General features: G+C 46.6%; 1 protein-coding gene across 2 annotated transcripts in view; it reads left to right on the plus strand.

The window, feature by feature from the left end:
• KDM2B (lysine (K)-specific demethylase 2B) overlaps window positions 1–17,407 on the plus strand; it is a 119,183-nt gene that overhangs the window by 53,089 nt on the left and 48,687 nt on the right. For both annotated transcript variants that reach the window (XM_010841340.1, XM_010841341.1), the window contains exons 10-11: window positions 722–848; window positions 3,138–3,622. In XM_010841340.1, coding sequence (XP_010839642.1) covers window positions 722–848; window positions 3,138–3,622 — 612 coding nt within the window. The remainder of the gene's footprint in view (window positions 1–721; window positions 849–3,137; window positions 3,623–17,407) is intronic.

A 17,407-nucleotide genomic window follows, 5' to 3' on the forward strand; every position in this document is an offset into this window, starting at 1 on the left:
GGTCACACGTGGGACTTGTGTCACAGGGAGTCCTCTGTGGAGCTAAGGCTGGCAGTGCCAGATGTCGTGGGGGAGGCGTAGGAGGTGGGCCCCTCTGAGGCCCCGCCCCTGATGGCAGGAGAGGCCACACCCCCTCCATCCTCATTGGTCCGTCTGTTGTGGCCTCCTTCTCTTGAGTACAGGAGATACTTGACAGCCTGTCTACAAACGGGTAAGGTTTGGGGTTTGATTTCTGTTTTTCAAGGCGGGAAGGAGCGGTGGTAGAATCTATGCAAGGATTTTTGAGAATGGGCGAGGAGCCTGTGTCTGTGGTAGCTAGAATCAGGCAGGGGCTCGCAGCCGCAGGTACCCGCGCCCTCCGCCATCAGATCAGGGGACACCTCTGTTTCTCTGCATCTCACCGAAGCACAAAGTGGACCCTGTACAGCTTTCCCTGTGCAAAGCTCGAGGACCTTTGCAATGACGCTCTCACATAGGCCTCTTCCCCGCTCTTCCTCCTCATTCGTGCATGCTGGTATCTTGCCCCTTTCAGCGCTTCCCTCCAGCCCATACCCCCGCCCCCCCTGCATTTTTCCTTCACACCATTTGTGCTCTTGCTAAGATGATGAAAATGACTCCCACTCCCAGGAACTCCCCCATACCCCATCCCAGTGCCCTTCTCTCCCGCCTTTCCCTTCTGCCCTCCAGAAGCTGACCTCTGCTCCTGGATCTCTGCTTTCAGGTGCAGCCCAAATTCCGTTACCCCTTCTACTATGAGATGTGCTGGTATGTCTTGGAGAGATACGTGTACTGTATGACCCAGCGGTCCTACCTCACTCAGGAATACCAGAGAGAATCAATGCTTATTGGTGAGTGAGCCTTGCTCGGCTGCCTCAACAGCTCAGCTGCAGCAGAAATAATTTTTTTTTTTTTAATTCTCAGCAGTATTGTTTTTTTTTTTTCCATCTCTAGGTCAGTATTTTTATTTATCTTTAAAGATTAATTTTTATTGGGGTACAGTTGCTTTTGATGTTGTGTTAGTTTCTACTGAATAGCAAAATGAACCAGCTATACGTATACATATATCCCCTCCCAGAAGTAATTTTTTTCAGTGGGGCTTTGGGAGTCCTGGGTTCCAGGAATTCTTCTGAGCCAGTGTTATCGGGCAGATTCCTAGAGACTCTTGAGGAGGGGCAGGGAAGTCATCCTTCTTAGCTTCCCACTTGAAATAGTCCTAAGTGAAGGAAATCATGACCTCCAACAGAGTCATCTTGGTGGCCCCCAGGTTTTACTGGTTGATTATACAGAGGTGGGGAGGGGCTAGTCCCCTGGCATGGTTACTGAGACAGGCTCCCCACCGAGCAAAGTTTCCTGATTCTATTTTTTTTAGTCCCTCCCTGGCCACCAACTGATTTTTTTTCTCCCTGCACTAGAGGTTAGATTTTTGTCTATATAGAAGCAGTCCTAACAGATTCAACCAGTTCCCCAAAACCCAGGCCAGTTATAAGCCAGAGGGAGGGGTTGACCAGAGTTGGGGGTGCAAGCTTGGCAGAGCGGTGGGTGGTTTTGACAGAGGCAGGGAGAGAGCATTTATAGCTGCAGCTGCAACGCCCTGCCCAGCTGCTATTACTTAAAGGGACATCACACTCCCCCCACAAATGGCTCAGTCCTTGAATCTTGGCTCACAGGCACCCACCCTGAAGTTGTATGTAGCTTGTGACAGCCTCGAAGAGCGATCTGTAGGAAGAATATGCTTCTTCCCCTCAGCCTCTGAGCTGCTACAGTCGAGGATTTCTTCTGGATGCTAGAGTCACTGTGCTGCACTCACTGCATCTTTCTCATCATGGGATAGAAAGATGGGGTCGGCCGATCTCCTTTAGGGCCTGAACAATTTCTGCTGCGATTTACAAGATGTTTAGATTTGTTTTTTCCCTCTTACTAAACCTCTTCCTTCCTTCCCTTGACTACTGTCCTGACTTCCAGGGGTTTCAGGCCTGACATGTGATGGAGAACCAATGTTTCAGCTGGTGGGGGGGGGTCTTGATTGGGGAGTGCCTTTTGGAAATTCAGTTCTGTCTGGGGTTCTGGGGGGGTGGGTGGTTTCATCCCTGTTAGATGATTCAGGTGCTCAAAAATACCCAGACCTTAACAGGCTCCTCTTGGGGAGCTTCCAGCCTGGTAGCAGATGGGAAATGATCCTGAAGTAGTGTGATGACCTCTATGGTTGCAGTAGCTACATGTTCCCTTGGGGACCAGAGGTGGATTTCGTGGCAGTCCGCAGGACCAGGAAAGAGAGGGTCACCACTCTCACTTGGAAATTTAGGGCCATAGAAGAAAGTTCCTTATTCTGTTCCAGGCTTGAGAGGAAGTCTTACGGTAACGTTTGGGTCACTGGTACCCACGTTTCTCTTCAATTTTCTTGCCAGTTTCCCCCTACCAAAGAGAAGGGGGGATATTTGGGGGACACCTCATTTCTTGAGAGCTAATTGTGTGCCAGGAACAATGCTCTGTGATGCCTTATTTAATGCTCACTATGAGTGTTCAAGGGAAATATTTTGTGCCTAAATTTTTTAAAGAGCATTCTTGAGATATAGTTCACATATCATACAATTCACCCTTTTAAATATGTACCATTCGGTGATTTTTAATGTGTTCTCAGGGTTGTGCAGACACAAGCACGGTCAGTTTTTAGATCATTTTCATCATCCCCAAAGGCATTCTGTGTCCTTGAGCTACTATGTCCTTTCAGCCCAAGCCTGTGACCTCAGCCCTAAGCAACCACGAATCTACTTTCTGTTTTTATGTAGTTTCTTCCTGTTCTGGACTTTGGATATGAATGGAATCGTTTAATATTTGCTCATTTTTGCGTTATTTTTTCCCATATTGAAAGATACAGTACCAGGTGTGTTCAGAGAGGTGAGGCAACCTGTCAGGATACACACAACTGGGGAAAAGCAGAGCTGTGTCTGGCTGATGGCAGTCTTTCTAGGGCCTGAGGGAGGCAGAGGCCATTAGAATGTCAGAAGGAGCTCAGTGTGCAGAGGAAAGGGAGGCACAGCAAGTGGGGCTTCCAGGGACTTCCAGCAGGGAGTTTGGGGTGTTCATCTCTTTCTTGTGACATTCTCCCTCCATGCCTCCTGCCCTGACCCCATTCTTAGATGCCCCAAGAAAGCCCAGCATAGACGGCTTCTCATCTGATTCCTGGCTGGAGATGGAGGAGGAGTCCTGTGAGCAGCAGCCCCAGGAGGAGAAGGAGGAAGAGGAGGAAGAAGAGGAAGAGGAGGAGGGTGCAGATAAGACCCCCAGAGCATCCACCGATGGCCCTGCCTCACCCACGAGCACCCCGTCCGAGGACCAGGAGGCCCCCGGGAAGAAGCCCAAAGCCCCTGCCATGCGGTTCCTCAAAAGGACTCTGTCAAACGAGTCAGAGGACAGCGTGAAGTCTGCCACGATGCCCACCGACTACCCCAAGACGCCCACCGGCTCTCCTGCCACTGAGGTCTCTGCCAAATGGACCCACCTCACCGAGTTTGAACTGAAGGGCCTGAAAGCTCTGGTGGAGAAACTTGAATCCCTCCCGGAGAACAAGAAGTGTGTCCCTGAGGGCATCGAGGACCCCCAGGCCCTCCTGGAGGGTGTGAAGGTGGGCAAAGGGGGTTGCCTTGGGCTGGGCAGCTAAGGAGGGTTGGGCAGGTCTTGTTCAACATACAGATTCTCGAGGGTAGCTCAGCTCCAGGGAGCTTGGGACAGACTGTCCTGGGGGGAACGTCCATGCTTGGAGAGGGACCTCGGGTCCAAACAAGCCCATCTGGGGTGTCCAAGTAGAGGCCACGATTGAGATCCCTGCAAGGGGATCTCGTAGTGGAAGTTGGCTCTGCAGTTGACAATGATCTCTCTCTTAGGACATGTTGAGAATCCCAGCCATTGAGGACAGTAGGGTGTCACTACTTAGAGTGTACCAGTAGTGCTGTGGTTGGACTTGGGGACAAACTCCTGACATCATGTTCAGGGAGACTTGCTGCCCTGGGCTGGCTTTTTTACCGCAGAGGATGCCTCTGTTTCATGTGAACAGGTTGTTCATCCTGGTTGTCCCCTAAGTGACCATCTCAGGTGGGCCACCAGGATTGAGAGGTCTTTAAGTAGAGCCTAATTATTATTAATTTTTAAATTTTAAATTAGAAGATAATTACTTTACAGCATTGTGATGGTTTCTGCCATACATCACCATGAATCGGTCATAGGTATACATATGTCCCCTCCCTCTTGAACCTTCCTCCCATCTCTCTCTCACCTCCCTCCCAGAGCCTAATTATTGAGCAAGCTCGTTGAGCACCAGCTGTGTTGGCCACAGGGGAATGAGAAGCAGGCAGGTAAAGAAATCAGGAGGAAATTCCCTGGTGGTCTCCAGGACTTGATGACTTCACCACTGTGGCATGGGTTCAGTCCTTGTTTGGGGAACTAAGATCCTGCAAGCTTAGCAGTGTGGCCAAAAAGAAATTGGGAGGCAGGGAATTGAGTGCCTGTGTGTACCCAGGTCAGGGGAGTAGGGTAAGGGGACATTCATTGGCCACATCAGGGCCAGGGCTCTGGGACAGTTATGTACAGGGAATTTGAGTTGGGCCTCAGAGATTACATAGAGTTCTTCAGATGAGGAAGGCTGTTCTAGGCAGACTACAAATATGAAGTGTATTTAAGAAATAGGAAATATACTGGGAGACCTTGTCTGGTAGTAATCATAACATTTGTTGAAAGCTTATGTGTGTGTGTGTGTTAGTTGCTCGGTCATGTCCTACTCTTTGCAACCCCATGCAACCCCATTCTCCAGGCAAGAATACTGGAGTGGGTCACCACTGCCTCCTCCAGGGGATCTTCCCAACAGAGGGATTGAACCCTGGTCTCCTGCATTGCAGGCAGTTTCTTTACCATCTGAGCCACCAAGAAAGCCCTGTTGAAAGCTTACTACCTGCCAGGTAGCAGGGCTCAGCAGGTGGTAGGTACCTGACAAGGAAGTTGACTCAGAGAGGTAAAATGACCTGTTTGCGGGGACAGCTCTGTCACCTATATCTGGACAGTAGGGTCAGGATGAAGCCTTCAGAGTGCCTGTGTGGATATCACTGTGTGGAACTGCCTCCTATCTCAGCATTGATAAGGTTTTTGGCTGTGAGGCCTCAGAGATGTTTGGGCTTCCTTCTCCAATGTCTGATTCTCAAGTGAATCATCTGCCCACTGGAGTTGAAAACTGAATTCATGTCTCTTGTTTGACGGCTGCAAACTCAACCCAGGATTTGTTAATTAGTTCATTTGTACATTTGTTCACTTAGAAAACATTGTGTCAGATCCTGGGATATAGAAATATTAAGACTGTTCTGCTGCCTTTGAGGTGCTCAGCGATCAGGGGCTGAACTCTTGGGGTCTAGTGGAGGTGAGACCTGGGGCTGTGTCAGGTAGCTTAACAGGTGCCACCAGCAGAGGGAGCTGGTGTACAGGATCATTAATTCAGGTATATCTCACTTTATATAGCAGGTTATTCCCTGCAGATGCTGTGAATTCAGATCTTATGACTATGGGAAATTGCCAAGTAAAAGAACTTTGTGATGAATATCCCCACAAAGCATATCTTTACTTTCAAATAGGTCTTTTTAAAACTGATTCTTGACTGATTGGGAGGTTGCTTGACCTCTTGAGAGTTTCATGAAAGTACGCATATACACACAAAATTTTGCACGCAGTATCAGAGGGTTCTGGACTCCTGAGCCTGCTCCTGAACCCCAGCTTAAGACCCTCTAATCTTGTGGAATGGAGTTTTAGATATTGGGTTTCCTAAAGGAAGCCTTAGAATTGTGCATTGTGGCTACTTTTCTCTTCTAAGGTCCTATAAAATGAAAGCAAGGTATTTTCATCAATAATAACATGACTAATAGCATTAGATTTCCAAAATGTTGTAAATGAGTTTAAAAAACACATGTTCATCTGAAAAGGAAGTGTTGTTGTGGAGCCTTTTTTACTTTGTTATGTCCATGTGCAGTGTTGCTAGTTCCTGGTTGGTCAGATTTCTTTCTAGGGATAGGATTCAGCCCCTTGTAGCCCTCACCTGTGCCCACCTGATGGCCCTCTGAGGCTAGATTCAGCCTTGGCCCCGTGGTAGTGTGAAGGAGGCCTAGGGTAGGAGCTTAGACAAATTTCAAGGAGCCCAGCCTCTTTCGTCCCCAACCCCCACCTTGGGGCTCAGTGGTAGCTCATGATGATGTGTGATAATGAGTGGATTTCAATTACTGTGTGCTCCTATAGGTCTTTTTCATATATAAATTCATTTAAACCTCCTAGCAATCCTCTGTGTTACTTTTGTTACCCCCATTTTACAGATGGGAAAATTGAGGTACAGATTAGGTTAAGTGACTTGCTCAAGGCCACATGTACTGCTTGATGGGGAAGTCCATGCGCTTACCTCCTAGACCATGCTTTGTTTGGCTGCTGTAGAGAAACTGATTCTCTCTCTTAGAGGCCACTCTGAATTTAGGGAGAAGGTCTTAAGTTGACTATTAATGGCATTCTTTACAGAACAGGCAACACATTTATTTGGTCCTGGGACAAAAACTGTAAATTGGTAATCTTAGGACAAAATCTAGCCTCTAGGCATGGCATTTGACCTGTGCAGTGTTGAACATATTTTTGTAATTATTTGCCAACATTAACACCCCACTTCAGTACTCTTGCCTGGAAAATCCCATGGACGGAGGAGCCTGGTAGGCTGCAGTCCATGAGGTCGCTAAGAGTCAGACACGACTGAGCGACTTCTCTCTCACTTTTCACTTTCATGCTTTTGAGAAGGAAATGGCAACCCACTCCAGTATTCTTGCTTGGAGACTCCCAGGGAAGGGGGAGCCTGGTGGTCTGCCATCTATGGGGTCGCACAGAGTCGGACACGACTGAAGCGACTTAGCAGCAGCAGCAGCCAACATTAAAAAATCAGAAGAGTAAGTGAAAAAGAAAAAAAATCAGGAGTTATTTAAAATATCTTGGCTATCCTGGCTTATGTTTCTGACTGACTCTGAAAGTGAAAGTTAGTCACTCTTCATGACCCTATTGACTGTAGCAGCAAGAAATGAGTAACAAATGATCTTATATACCCCAGTCCCCACCATTCCCTACTGCCTTCTGAATGTTGGCTTACCATTAGGCTCACCCATCTCTTTTTGGTATAATCTAGCCAACTTAGCTTATTTATTGACTTAACTTGTCTTCAGAGATATTTATAGTCTTGAGTCTTGTCTGAGGAAAGCCTTTTCAGGCTAAAGAGCTTATAAATTGGGTGGACAAGTCTCCTTAAAGCCCCAGGAAAATCAGAGCCTCTGTTCTCGTCTCTGAGTATTGTGTGGCCTGCATGGGGGAAGTGGACCAATCACCTTTTCCAGAGTAGGGAGAGCTACTTCCTGGCTGTCTGGTCAGGCCATCAGCCCCTCCCCGTCCCTAGAGACCCAGAAGAGATTTTGAACCTAAGACTAGCTTCTAGAATGAGTGTGTTGTCACAGAGGGCGAACAGCTTCTTCCTGGCTGCTCGCTATAGGTCCTTTTGTTCTCTCCTCTCAGATGCTGGGGTTTCTTTTGCACTGGCTGAGAAATAAAAGTCAGCTCAGGAATGTGGGTTCCAGATAGAATTCTTAGCTGATGCCCCCTGCTCCCACTACTATTGAACGATTTGTGTTTCTCACCAGTGTTGGTTCCCCCTTGATGATTGATCAGTCATGATCTTTGACTTTTGTGGCAAAAAGATGATGTCTTTTCTTCTGTCTCTTTCTCTGAGGCCTCAGAGATGGCTGCTAATGGTGGCTCATGGTAACCAGACCCCCTGGGATTAGAGACACTCCCCAAAGTATTAATATTTATGTCAGTCTCCAGATGGCTAGGTTTTAGTTTTTATCAGAAATTCATTTTTTTTTCTTTCATTCATAATGTACATTTTTAAATTGTGGTAACGTATATTTACCATTTTCATTATTGATTAATTATACTGACTAGATCACCAGCTTAGAATCTTCAAGAAAGAAGATTTACGATTTTCACCATTTTAAAGTGTACAGTTTAGTGGTGTTAAGTACACTCACAGTATTGTGCAGCCACCACCTCTGTCTAGTTCAGAACTTTTTCATCACCTTAGGCAGAGCCTTATACCATCAGCAGTCAGGCTCTATTTCCCCCCTCACCCCAACCTGCGTTCTGTCTTTATGGACTTATTTATTCTGGATAGTTCACCTGTCTAAGAGTTGTAAGTGTAGGGAGTTCCCTGGTAGCCTGGTGGTTAGGATTTGAGACTTTCACTGCTGTTGCCTGGGTTTTCAGTCCCTGGTTGGGGAACTGAGATCCTGCAAGCTACGTTGCATGGCCAAGGGGAAAAAAGAAGTTTTGAGTATAATATTATAATCTTAAGTGATTGGTGTTTTTTTTTTTTTTAATAAACATTACAGGTTACAGGATAGAAAATGTCTCCTTCCTCAGTTCTGACTTCCTGGAGAATAACTTCTGTTAGTCATCTGCTGAACATACTTTTGGAGCCTTTTCCCTCACATCCATGTATATAAACATATATATATATATTTTTTTAATTGGTTCATACTTGCTTTTTGTCCCTTTAAAGCTTCCTTTTTTGTGTCTGTTTCTTTTTAAAACTACTTATTTGTTTTTGTTTGCACCGGGTCTTCGTCACTACATGCAGGCCTTCTCTAGTTGCAGTGAGCAGGCCTTCTCATTGCGGTGGCTTCTCCTGTTGTAGAACATAGGCTCTGGGCTCACTGGCTTCAGTAGTTGCAGCATGTGGGCTCAGTGGTTGGGGCTCTGGGCTCCACAGCACAGGCTCAGCAGTTGTGGCTCACAGGCCTAGTTACTCCAAGGCAGGTGGAATAGTCCCAGATCAGGAATTGAACCCCCGTGTCTTCTGCATTGGTTGGCGGATTCTTTACCACTGAGCCACCAGCGGAGCCTGACTCTCTTTTAAGACAGTCATTCTGCTAGGGTTGCAGGATGTTGGCCTGTGTGCAACGGGAAAATAGGAAATGGGGACATGAAACATGCTTTCCTTTGATTTCTGTTCTTAGCTGTTTGCTGTGTGGTCTTGAGCAAGTCAATCACCTTTCTGTTTACTTGTATGTCAATCTCAGATATTAGACTAAATGTGCTTTGTTCCTCCAGAGCCCAGATTCTGTGGTTCCTTGGCCATTCAGAAATGTGTAACTGATTGAAATCGGAATATCTTCACTGTAAAATAAGGATAGTAACAGGAACCTAGGGCACTGAATTATTGTGTGGGACAATGAGGTAATGAGCACCTAGCTCTCTTAGTAAGCCCTCGGAGAAAAATTAGCTATTCTTAGACAGCAGGCAAAGGAGAGTCAGACTGGCTCTGACCAGCTCCCCTCCCTTCCCATGCTCTTTCCCTGCCTTTCAGCGTCTCTATCCCTGCTTAAGGGTTAATGATTACCACCTGTATTAGTTTCCTAGCGCTGCTATAACAAAGTACCACAGACTGGCTCAAACAACAGAAATTGTCTCATGGTTCTGGGAGGTAGACGTCTGAAATCAAAACTATGCTTACTCTGAAGCCTCTACGGGAGGATTTTTCCTCATCTCTTCCAGCTTTTCTTGGTTGCTGGCAATCCTTAGAGTTCCTGGGCTTGTAGCTACCTCACTCCAGTCTCTGCCACAGTTTTTACACTGGCAGTCTGTGTTTTCTGTGTTTCTGTGTGTCTTCTCTTCTCATAAGGACATCAGTCTGTAGATTAGGTCTCATTCTAATCCAGTATGACCCATTTTCCAATTAGGACATACTCTGAAGTTTTACATGCACCTGAATTTTGAGGGGCAAAGATTCCCTGAAGGCGGAAATGGCAACCCCCGCCTCCAGTATTCTTGCCTGGGAAATCCCACGGACAGAAGAGCATGGAGAGCTACGGTCCACGGGGTCGCAGAGAGTCAGACATGGCTGACTTGAGTGTGTGTGTGTGTGCACACACACATGTGCTGTTCAATTCAGTGCAGTCTTTTTCCCTTTTCTTTCTTGGATTGGCAACCGTTAATCAGTGGACGGACTAATTCATAGTGAGATGGGAATTGGCCTGCATGCTGTCCTTCCTTAAAGAGTCCATACTTTCAACTAGAACTCAAGGAGAGAGCTTGAGGCTCCTGATGGGAGAGAAGGAGGGCATATGGGCATTACTCTAAATAGTTGTAAATGACTTGAAAATAACCAGATGCATTGCAAGCTTGTGAGGACTTGGGCCTAAGTGCGCAGTCACCACTGAGATAGGACATGGGAGAGTCTTCATTAGATATGTTTTTGCCAGGTGATTCTGCATCTGTCCTTGTTAATTAAGATAATACCAAGCTCTCTTTTACATGATTCTGTGCTCCTTTGGCTGCCAGAGTATCTGGCTAGGGGTGGAAACACCAGTGTACTGTGGATAACCATCTTTCTTATTACATGGAACTATGAGGGCCTCACAGAATTATGAGACTGATGGAGTTGTCAGGCCACATGGAATTGTGGGCCCCGCATGGCATTATGGGGCCTCGGAGTTATGCAACTGGTGGAATTGTGAGACTGCATGGAATTATGGGGCTGCATGGAATTATGGGGCCACATAAAACTGTGGGTCTGCATGGAATTGTGGGATTGCATAGAATTGTGGGTCTGTGTGGGATTATGGGACTGCATAGAATTATGGGGCTGCATGGAATTGTGGGTCTGCAAGGAATTATGGGGCTGCATGGAGTTATGGGACTGCACAGAATTATGGGGCTGCATAGAATTGTGGGGCAGAGTGGAATCAAGGAGCTGAAAGAGACAGTGAGGGGTGACTGCTTTCAGGTGTTACTGTTTTTATTTTTAAACACTAAAAAAGAGATCAATGGTATTGCTCTTTCATCAAAACCCAACTAGGAAACAATCCAAAATAAGAGTGCATCACCCAAACAGGTATAATCTTTTAAGACCAAAGGTTCTGGAATCGGGTTGACTCCCCTGCACCATCCATTAATCAGCTGACTGCTCTGGGGGAATGTAGTAAAATAGGGATAGAAGGAATCATGCCTCATCGAGTTTAGTGAGGTGACATATTTAAAAAGCCTTAGAACAGGGCCTTTAAGTACTCAGTGAGCTAGAGCTGAGCTCCCTGATACCGTGGAGTGAGAGCAGGCTCATTAAGGGTCAATTGTGAGAGTGTGTGTGAAACTCATGACTGTAAAAGGAAGGTGTGTGCAGCTTTTCTCCCTTGGGGTCATCAGGTCTGCCCCCGAGAACACACCTGCTTATCTAAGTTGCCCTTCCTGGGTCTTGCTCTTTTGTGAAACAGTGAGATGTAGAACCCAGACCTCCAACACTGTTGGCTTTTTAAAAGCCATCATACCCTGCCTGCTAAAGAGGAGCCAGAAGGTGGGAAGCCAGTGGGGGGGCTACAGCTTGTTTTGTTCACCCTGAAGATGACCCAGAGTATAGAAAACAGGGGACAACCAGATTCAGCCTGGTCAGGGGGTCAGGCCTCCAGTAGTCGCTGAGGCTCTTCTGCCTGGGGCTGCATGTTATACTGAGCCCTGGGTTTGGTATTTTGGATGAGCTGTGAACGGATAGAGCATTGATGCAGGGATAAATGAGACAGGCCTGTCACCTAAGCCATATGTATTCTGAGTCTGCTGCTGATACCACCTCAGGAGAATGAAGGAGAGCAGTGAGGGGCAGAAGATCTGAGTTCTAGACACCTGTGTACCCCTAGGCCTGAAAAATGGATATGTTGATCCATGCCACTTAGGGGCCCTTGGCTTAAAATTAGCTTCTTGGTCCCTGAATCACATTTTTATCCCCTCTAGTTGTGCAGCTAAATCAGCTTTTAAACTGTCATTCCAACTAAATAAACTTAAAAAATTTTCCCCCCTATGCTTGCTGGTGTTGCTGCTAAGTTGCTTCAGTCATGTCCCACTCTGTGCGACCCCATAGACGGCAGCCCACCAGGCTCCCCCATCCCTGGGATTCTCCAGGCAAGTACACTGGAGTGGGTTGCCATTTCCTTCTCCAGTGCATGAAAGTGAAAAGTGAAAGTGAAGTCGCTCAGTCGTGTCCGACTCTTAGCGACCCCATGGACTGTAGCCTACCAGGCTCCTCCATCCATGGGATTTTCCAGGCAAGAGTACTGGAGTAGGGTGCCATTGCCTTCTCTGCCCCCTATGCTTAGATCTTGTTAAATGGATGAATTCTGCAAACAGAGAATGGGGACAGCATATCCCAACTGGAAATATGGCATAAGCCAGAAGAGATTGACTAACATTTGTTTCTGCTCCCAGATGGCATGAGTGGTAAAGAACTTGCCAATGCAGAAGACTTTGGCACAGTCCATAGGGTCACAAACAGTCAGAGACTTAGCATGCATGCACACAACGTTTATTGAGCATTATCCACATGCCAAATACTTTCCATGCGTTATAATCCTGACAAGGTGGAGACAGTTATTAATCCATTTCTTAGACAGGAACCTGAGTCTCAGTGAGATGTGGTGATTTGCCCAAGTCATGTAGCTAATAAGCTTTTAATCATGATGTTTGTTGTTATTTAGTCTCCAAGTTGTGTCCGACTCCTTTTGCGACTCCATGGACAAGACAGGGCTCCTCTAACCCATCAGGCTCCTCTGTCCATGGAATTTTCCAGGCAACAATACTGGAATGGGTTGCCATTTCCTTCCCCAGGGGAATCTTCCCTACTCAGGGATCGAATCCGAGTCTCATGCATTGGCAGGCAGATTCTTTATCACTGAGCCACCAGGGAAGCTCCCTTTAATTGTGATGCACTATGACATCATATGGTGTGTTCGTTTCCTGTGGGCTGCCATAACAAATGACCACAAACTTGGTGATTAAAACAATAGAAATTGATTCTCTAACAGTTCCAGAGGCTAAAAGTCAGAAATCGAGGTGTGCTCCCTGGGAAGGCTCTGGGGAGGATCCTTCCTTGCTCTTCCAGATTCTGGTATTGCCTGGAGTTCTTTAGCTTGTGGTTGTGTCCTTCCCGTCTCTGCCTCTGTCTTCCCATGGCCTTCTCCTTTATGTCTCTGTTCAAATCTCTCCTTTCTCTTATTTTTAAAACAATTTTATTTATTTTTTGCTGTGCTGGGTTTTTGTTGCTGTGTGGACTATTCTCTAATTGTGGCAAGCAGGGACTACTCTTTGTTGTGGTGCACAGGCTTCTCATTGCAGTTGCTTCTCTTGTTGCGAAGCACAAGCGCTAGGGTACATGGTCTTCAGTAGTTGTGGCTCCAGGCTCCAGAGCACAGGCTCAGTAGTTGTGGCACATGGGCTTAGTTGCTCCGAGGCATGTGGGATAGTCCCAGATCAGGAACCAAACCCTCGACTCCTGCATTGACAGGTGGATTCTTTACCACTGAGCCATCAGGGAAGCCCCCCTCCTTTCTTTGATAAAGACATCAGTCACTGGATGTAGGGTCTACCCTATCCAAAATTACTTCTTGAGACCCCTTAACTAATTACATCTGCTAAGACCCTTTTTCCAAGTAAGGTCACATTCACAGGTACCAGGAATTAGGACTTGAACATATCTTTATTTATTTTTGTCCATACTTCGGGGCTTATGCAGTTCCGTGACCCAGGGGTTGAACCTGGGCCCTTGGCAGTGAAAGCACAGAGTCCTAACCACTGGACCACCAGGGAATTCCCTGAACATATCTTCTTGAGAGATGCAGTTCAGCACAGTACAGATGGGTTTTTATAGGCAGGCACAAGAAGAACTAAAGAGCCTCTTGATGAAAGTGAAAGAGGAGAGTGAAAAAGTTGGCTTAAAGCTCAACATTCAGAAAACTAAGATCATGGCATCCGGTCCCATCACTTCATGGCAAATAGATGGGAAACAGTGTCAGACTTTATTTTTTTGGGCTCCAAAATCACTGCAGATGGTGATTGCAGCCATGAAATTAAAAGATGCTTATTCCTTGGCAGGAAAGTTATGACCAACTTAGACAGCATATTAAAAAGCAGAGACATTACTTTGCCAACAAAGGTCCATCTAGTCAAGGTTATGGTTTTTGCAATAGTCATGTATGGATGTGAAGTTGGACTATAAAGAAAGCTGAGCACTAAAGAATTGATGCTTTTGAACTGTGGTGTTGGAGAAGACTGTTGGGAGTCCCTTGGACTGCAAGGAGATCCAAGCAGTCCATCCTAAAGGAGATCAGTCCTGGGTGTTCATTGGAAGGACTGATGTTGAAGCTGAAACTCCAATACTTGGCCACCTGATGCAAAGAGCTGACTCATTTGAAAAGACCCTGATGCTGGGAAAGATTAAAGGCAGGAGGAGAATAGGATGACAGAGGATGAGATGGTTGGATGGCTTCACCGACTTAATGGACATGAGTTTGGATAGGCTCTGGGAGTTGGTGATGGACAGGGAGGCCTGGCGTGCTGCAGTTCATGGGGTCGCAAAGAGTCAAGACACGACTGAGCGACTGAACTGAACAAGATGGTTGGGCTGGGGTGGAGGGAGGGATCTTGGGAGACCCAAGGTGCATTGATGCCTGCTTACAGGGGTCCTTACCTGTGGCCAGGAGGGACCCCTGAGACTGCCGAGTTCCCCAACAGCAGCCTGAGCTACTCCATGCCGTGTTGCTCTCCCTCTACAGGCCTGTGGTTAGGGCTTCTTTCCTGATGCTTGCCTCTGCTTTACTGTCACAGTGTTGGTATTTTTAGTCACAGTTATAGATGCAGTTTCTAATTATTAATGCCGCATTCTGGGGAGCATGGGGCCTGAATCCATTGTTGACTAATTAAGCTTTTCGAGAGAAGTTGGCATCAGGAAGAGTGGAAGCCCAGCTTATCCATTGTCTGTGGTTATCTTGTTAGGTCAAAAGCAGGGCAGTTTCTAGCAGAAAGGGCCTGGTGACCCCAGTCTTTCTCCTTCTAGAAACCCGGCCCTGTGGCTTCCTACTAAAAGGCTTGTATGGTATAACCCAAGAGTGCTGGGCTGGTACAGGCACCCAGGCCTCCTCGTCTTTGCTTCTAAGAGCCCCAGGGAGTGTATAAATTCTGGCAGAGCCCAGGGAAGCCAGTGACATGATTCCCTTCAGCGCAATTTATTTCTCAGAGAGAAAATGTCCAATTAGAATAATCTCCTCTTCCTGCAGCCTGTCACATACAAATGAAAACACAATACTTCCCTGAGGGACAGAGCCCAGAGCGCCCCCTGGTGGCCACTGACAGCCACATGTGGAGAGGTATCGCTTCCTTCAGGAAGTGTGTGAGATCCCCGACTGAGGGATACTTGGGGAGGTGTCTATTAATTTTAATTATTATTTATAATTATGTCTTAATTATTAATAATACTTATGACTTCAGTAATAGATTTTTGTAACCAGACATTCCTCTAAAGAGGCCTGCCTCACTTGAATGCTTGTGAGTCACTGACTCCAGCTCTGATAGTGAAATGACAGGAAATCTTGAGACAGTTCAGAAGGAAACTCAAACCAAACCAAGGCAACTATTTTCAATCATACGCAGAGTAGTCTTTGTAAACTGGTCACCCCGTGGCCCAAGCCAGCCCACAGATATATTTGGCTCACAAGTGTTGTTTGTTTTTTATTTTTTTTTAAATTTTCAGTCAGTTGCCAACATTTGAAATTGGAAAGATTTCAAATAAAACTCTGGATCTTTGGTTTCTTCTGAAAATCAGAGATCTAGTGGGGCTTTCATTCCCACAGGAGGTTAGTAGGTTGAAATTAGAAAGCATCTGCTATCTTTAAATAGGGCATGTGATCTCTAGTTTGCCACAGGTGACCACACCACTCTCTGTCTTTCTGGTCCATTTATATTTTTCACTTTACCTGATTGGTTCCTGGAGGCATTTGAGTTTGTCATGCCTAGCCTAGAGTTAAAGGTTGGGATGGGGGGTGGGGGCAGAAAGTCCTGTGGAAGTCCTCTGCCCCGCCCCCTCCCAACCACATGGCCAGATATCTGTACATGTATTCATAACCATATAAGCTTTGGTTACACATGCACTATCTTCCTTAAAAGCTCTTTTTGTGTTAATGATTTTGGGGGGTGGGCAGGAAACATTTTTAGAAAAAACAAACTGATGTATTGTGGAGGAGGGTGTGAAATTCATATGGGCTAGTAAGAACCATGAAATGTCAGCAAAACTTCATGGTTGTGCAGGCCCAATTTGGTCATGGAAGCCTCTTCTGTGATATGGGGGGCACAGACCTCTTCTGTGATTTGGGGGAGCTGTTTGAGATGCTTTGTAAAGGCATTAGTAGTCAAATTAGTTCTCTCTCTTCTTGGCAAAGAACAGGTGACTGTGATTCATTTCTGTATTTGCGAGTTGAATGGTAACTCTAAGCCCAGATTTTCTCCTAGGTGTCTTTTTAATAATGGGGTAGGATCAGCTGGAGAGGTTGCTGCCATGATCTCCTGAGGCTTTACCGCCCAGTGTTACTCTTTAGGCTTGTCATCAGATGGACCAGGTCAATGCCGGCTTCTGCCCACCTCTCAGCTCTGTGACCTTGAACTATATCAGTGAACCTCTCAAGTTTAGTTTCTGCTTTTGTGAAACAGGGAGAATCAGTCCTACCCCACAGGTAGGAATTTTTTTTTTTCTTTTTTGGCCGCGCTTGCTAGGTCTTTATTGCAGCGTGCAGGTTTCTCTAGTTGTGGCCTGTGGGCCTCGTTGCCCCACGGCGTGTGAGATCTTAGTTCACAGACCAGGGATTGAACCCATATCCCCTGCATAGAAGGTGGATTCTTTACCACTGGACCACCAGGGAAGTCTCCCAGTTGAGATCATTTTAACGTTTAGGGCAAGCACTCAACAAATGTTCCTAAGAATGGTAGTAAAATTACCTCCAGCTTTGTAGCCTCCTATCAGGGTGCAGACATCGCTGCTCCACCCCAGGGCCACACGTTAGGAAGCTGTGGCTTACCCAAGATCCCACAGGTTGTCCTAGATCTTCTGACTCTAAAACTAGTGTCGTCCCAGGCGTAACAGCAAAAGTTTAACTGGAGAGGTAGTATGTGCCCAACTTGTACTTTCTAGAAGGTCTTGAATCCATTCCTTTATTTATTAATGGCTGTGCTGGGTCTTTGTCGCTGCAGGGAGCCTTTGTCTAGTTGTGGCGAGAGAGTGCTGCTCTTTGTTGTGGTACGTGGACTTCTCAGTTTGGAGGCTTCCTTGTTGTGGAGCATGGGCTCTAGGCATGCCTCAGGCTCAGCAGTTGTGGTTCGCCAGCTTAGTTACTCCTCAACATGTGGAATCTTCCCCAACCAGGGATCGAACCCATGTTCCCTGCATTGGCAGGCAGATTTCCAACCACTGGACCACCATTCAGGGAAGTCCTGGATCCATTCCTTAGGGAGGGACTGCTTTGCCCCACTTCTTCCTCCCCAGTTAAAA

The sequence above is a fragment of the Bison bison genome, unplaced genomic scaffold, assembly GCF_000754665.1.
Source record: "Bison bison bison isolate TAMUID 2011002044 unplaced genomic scaffold, Bison_UMD1.0 scf7180017864160, whole genome shotgun sequence".
Lineage (NCBI taxonomy): Eukaryota > Metazoa > Chordata > Mammalia > Artiodactyla > Bovidae > Bison > Bison bison.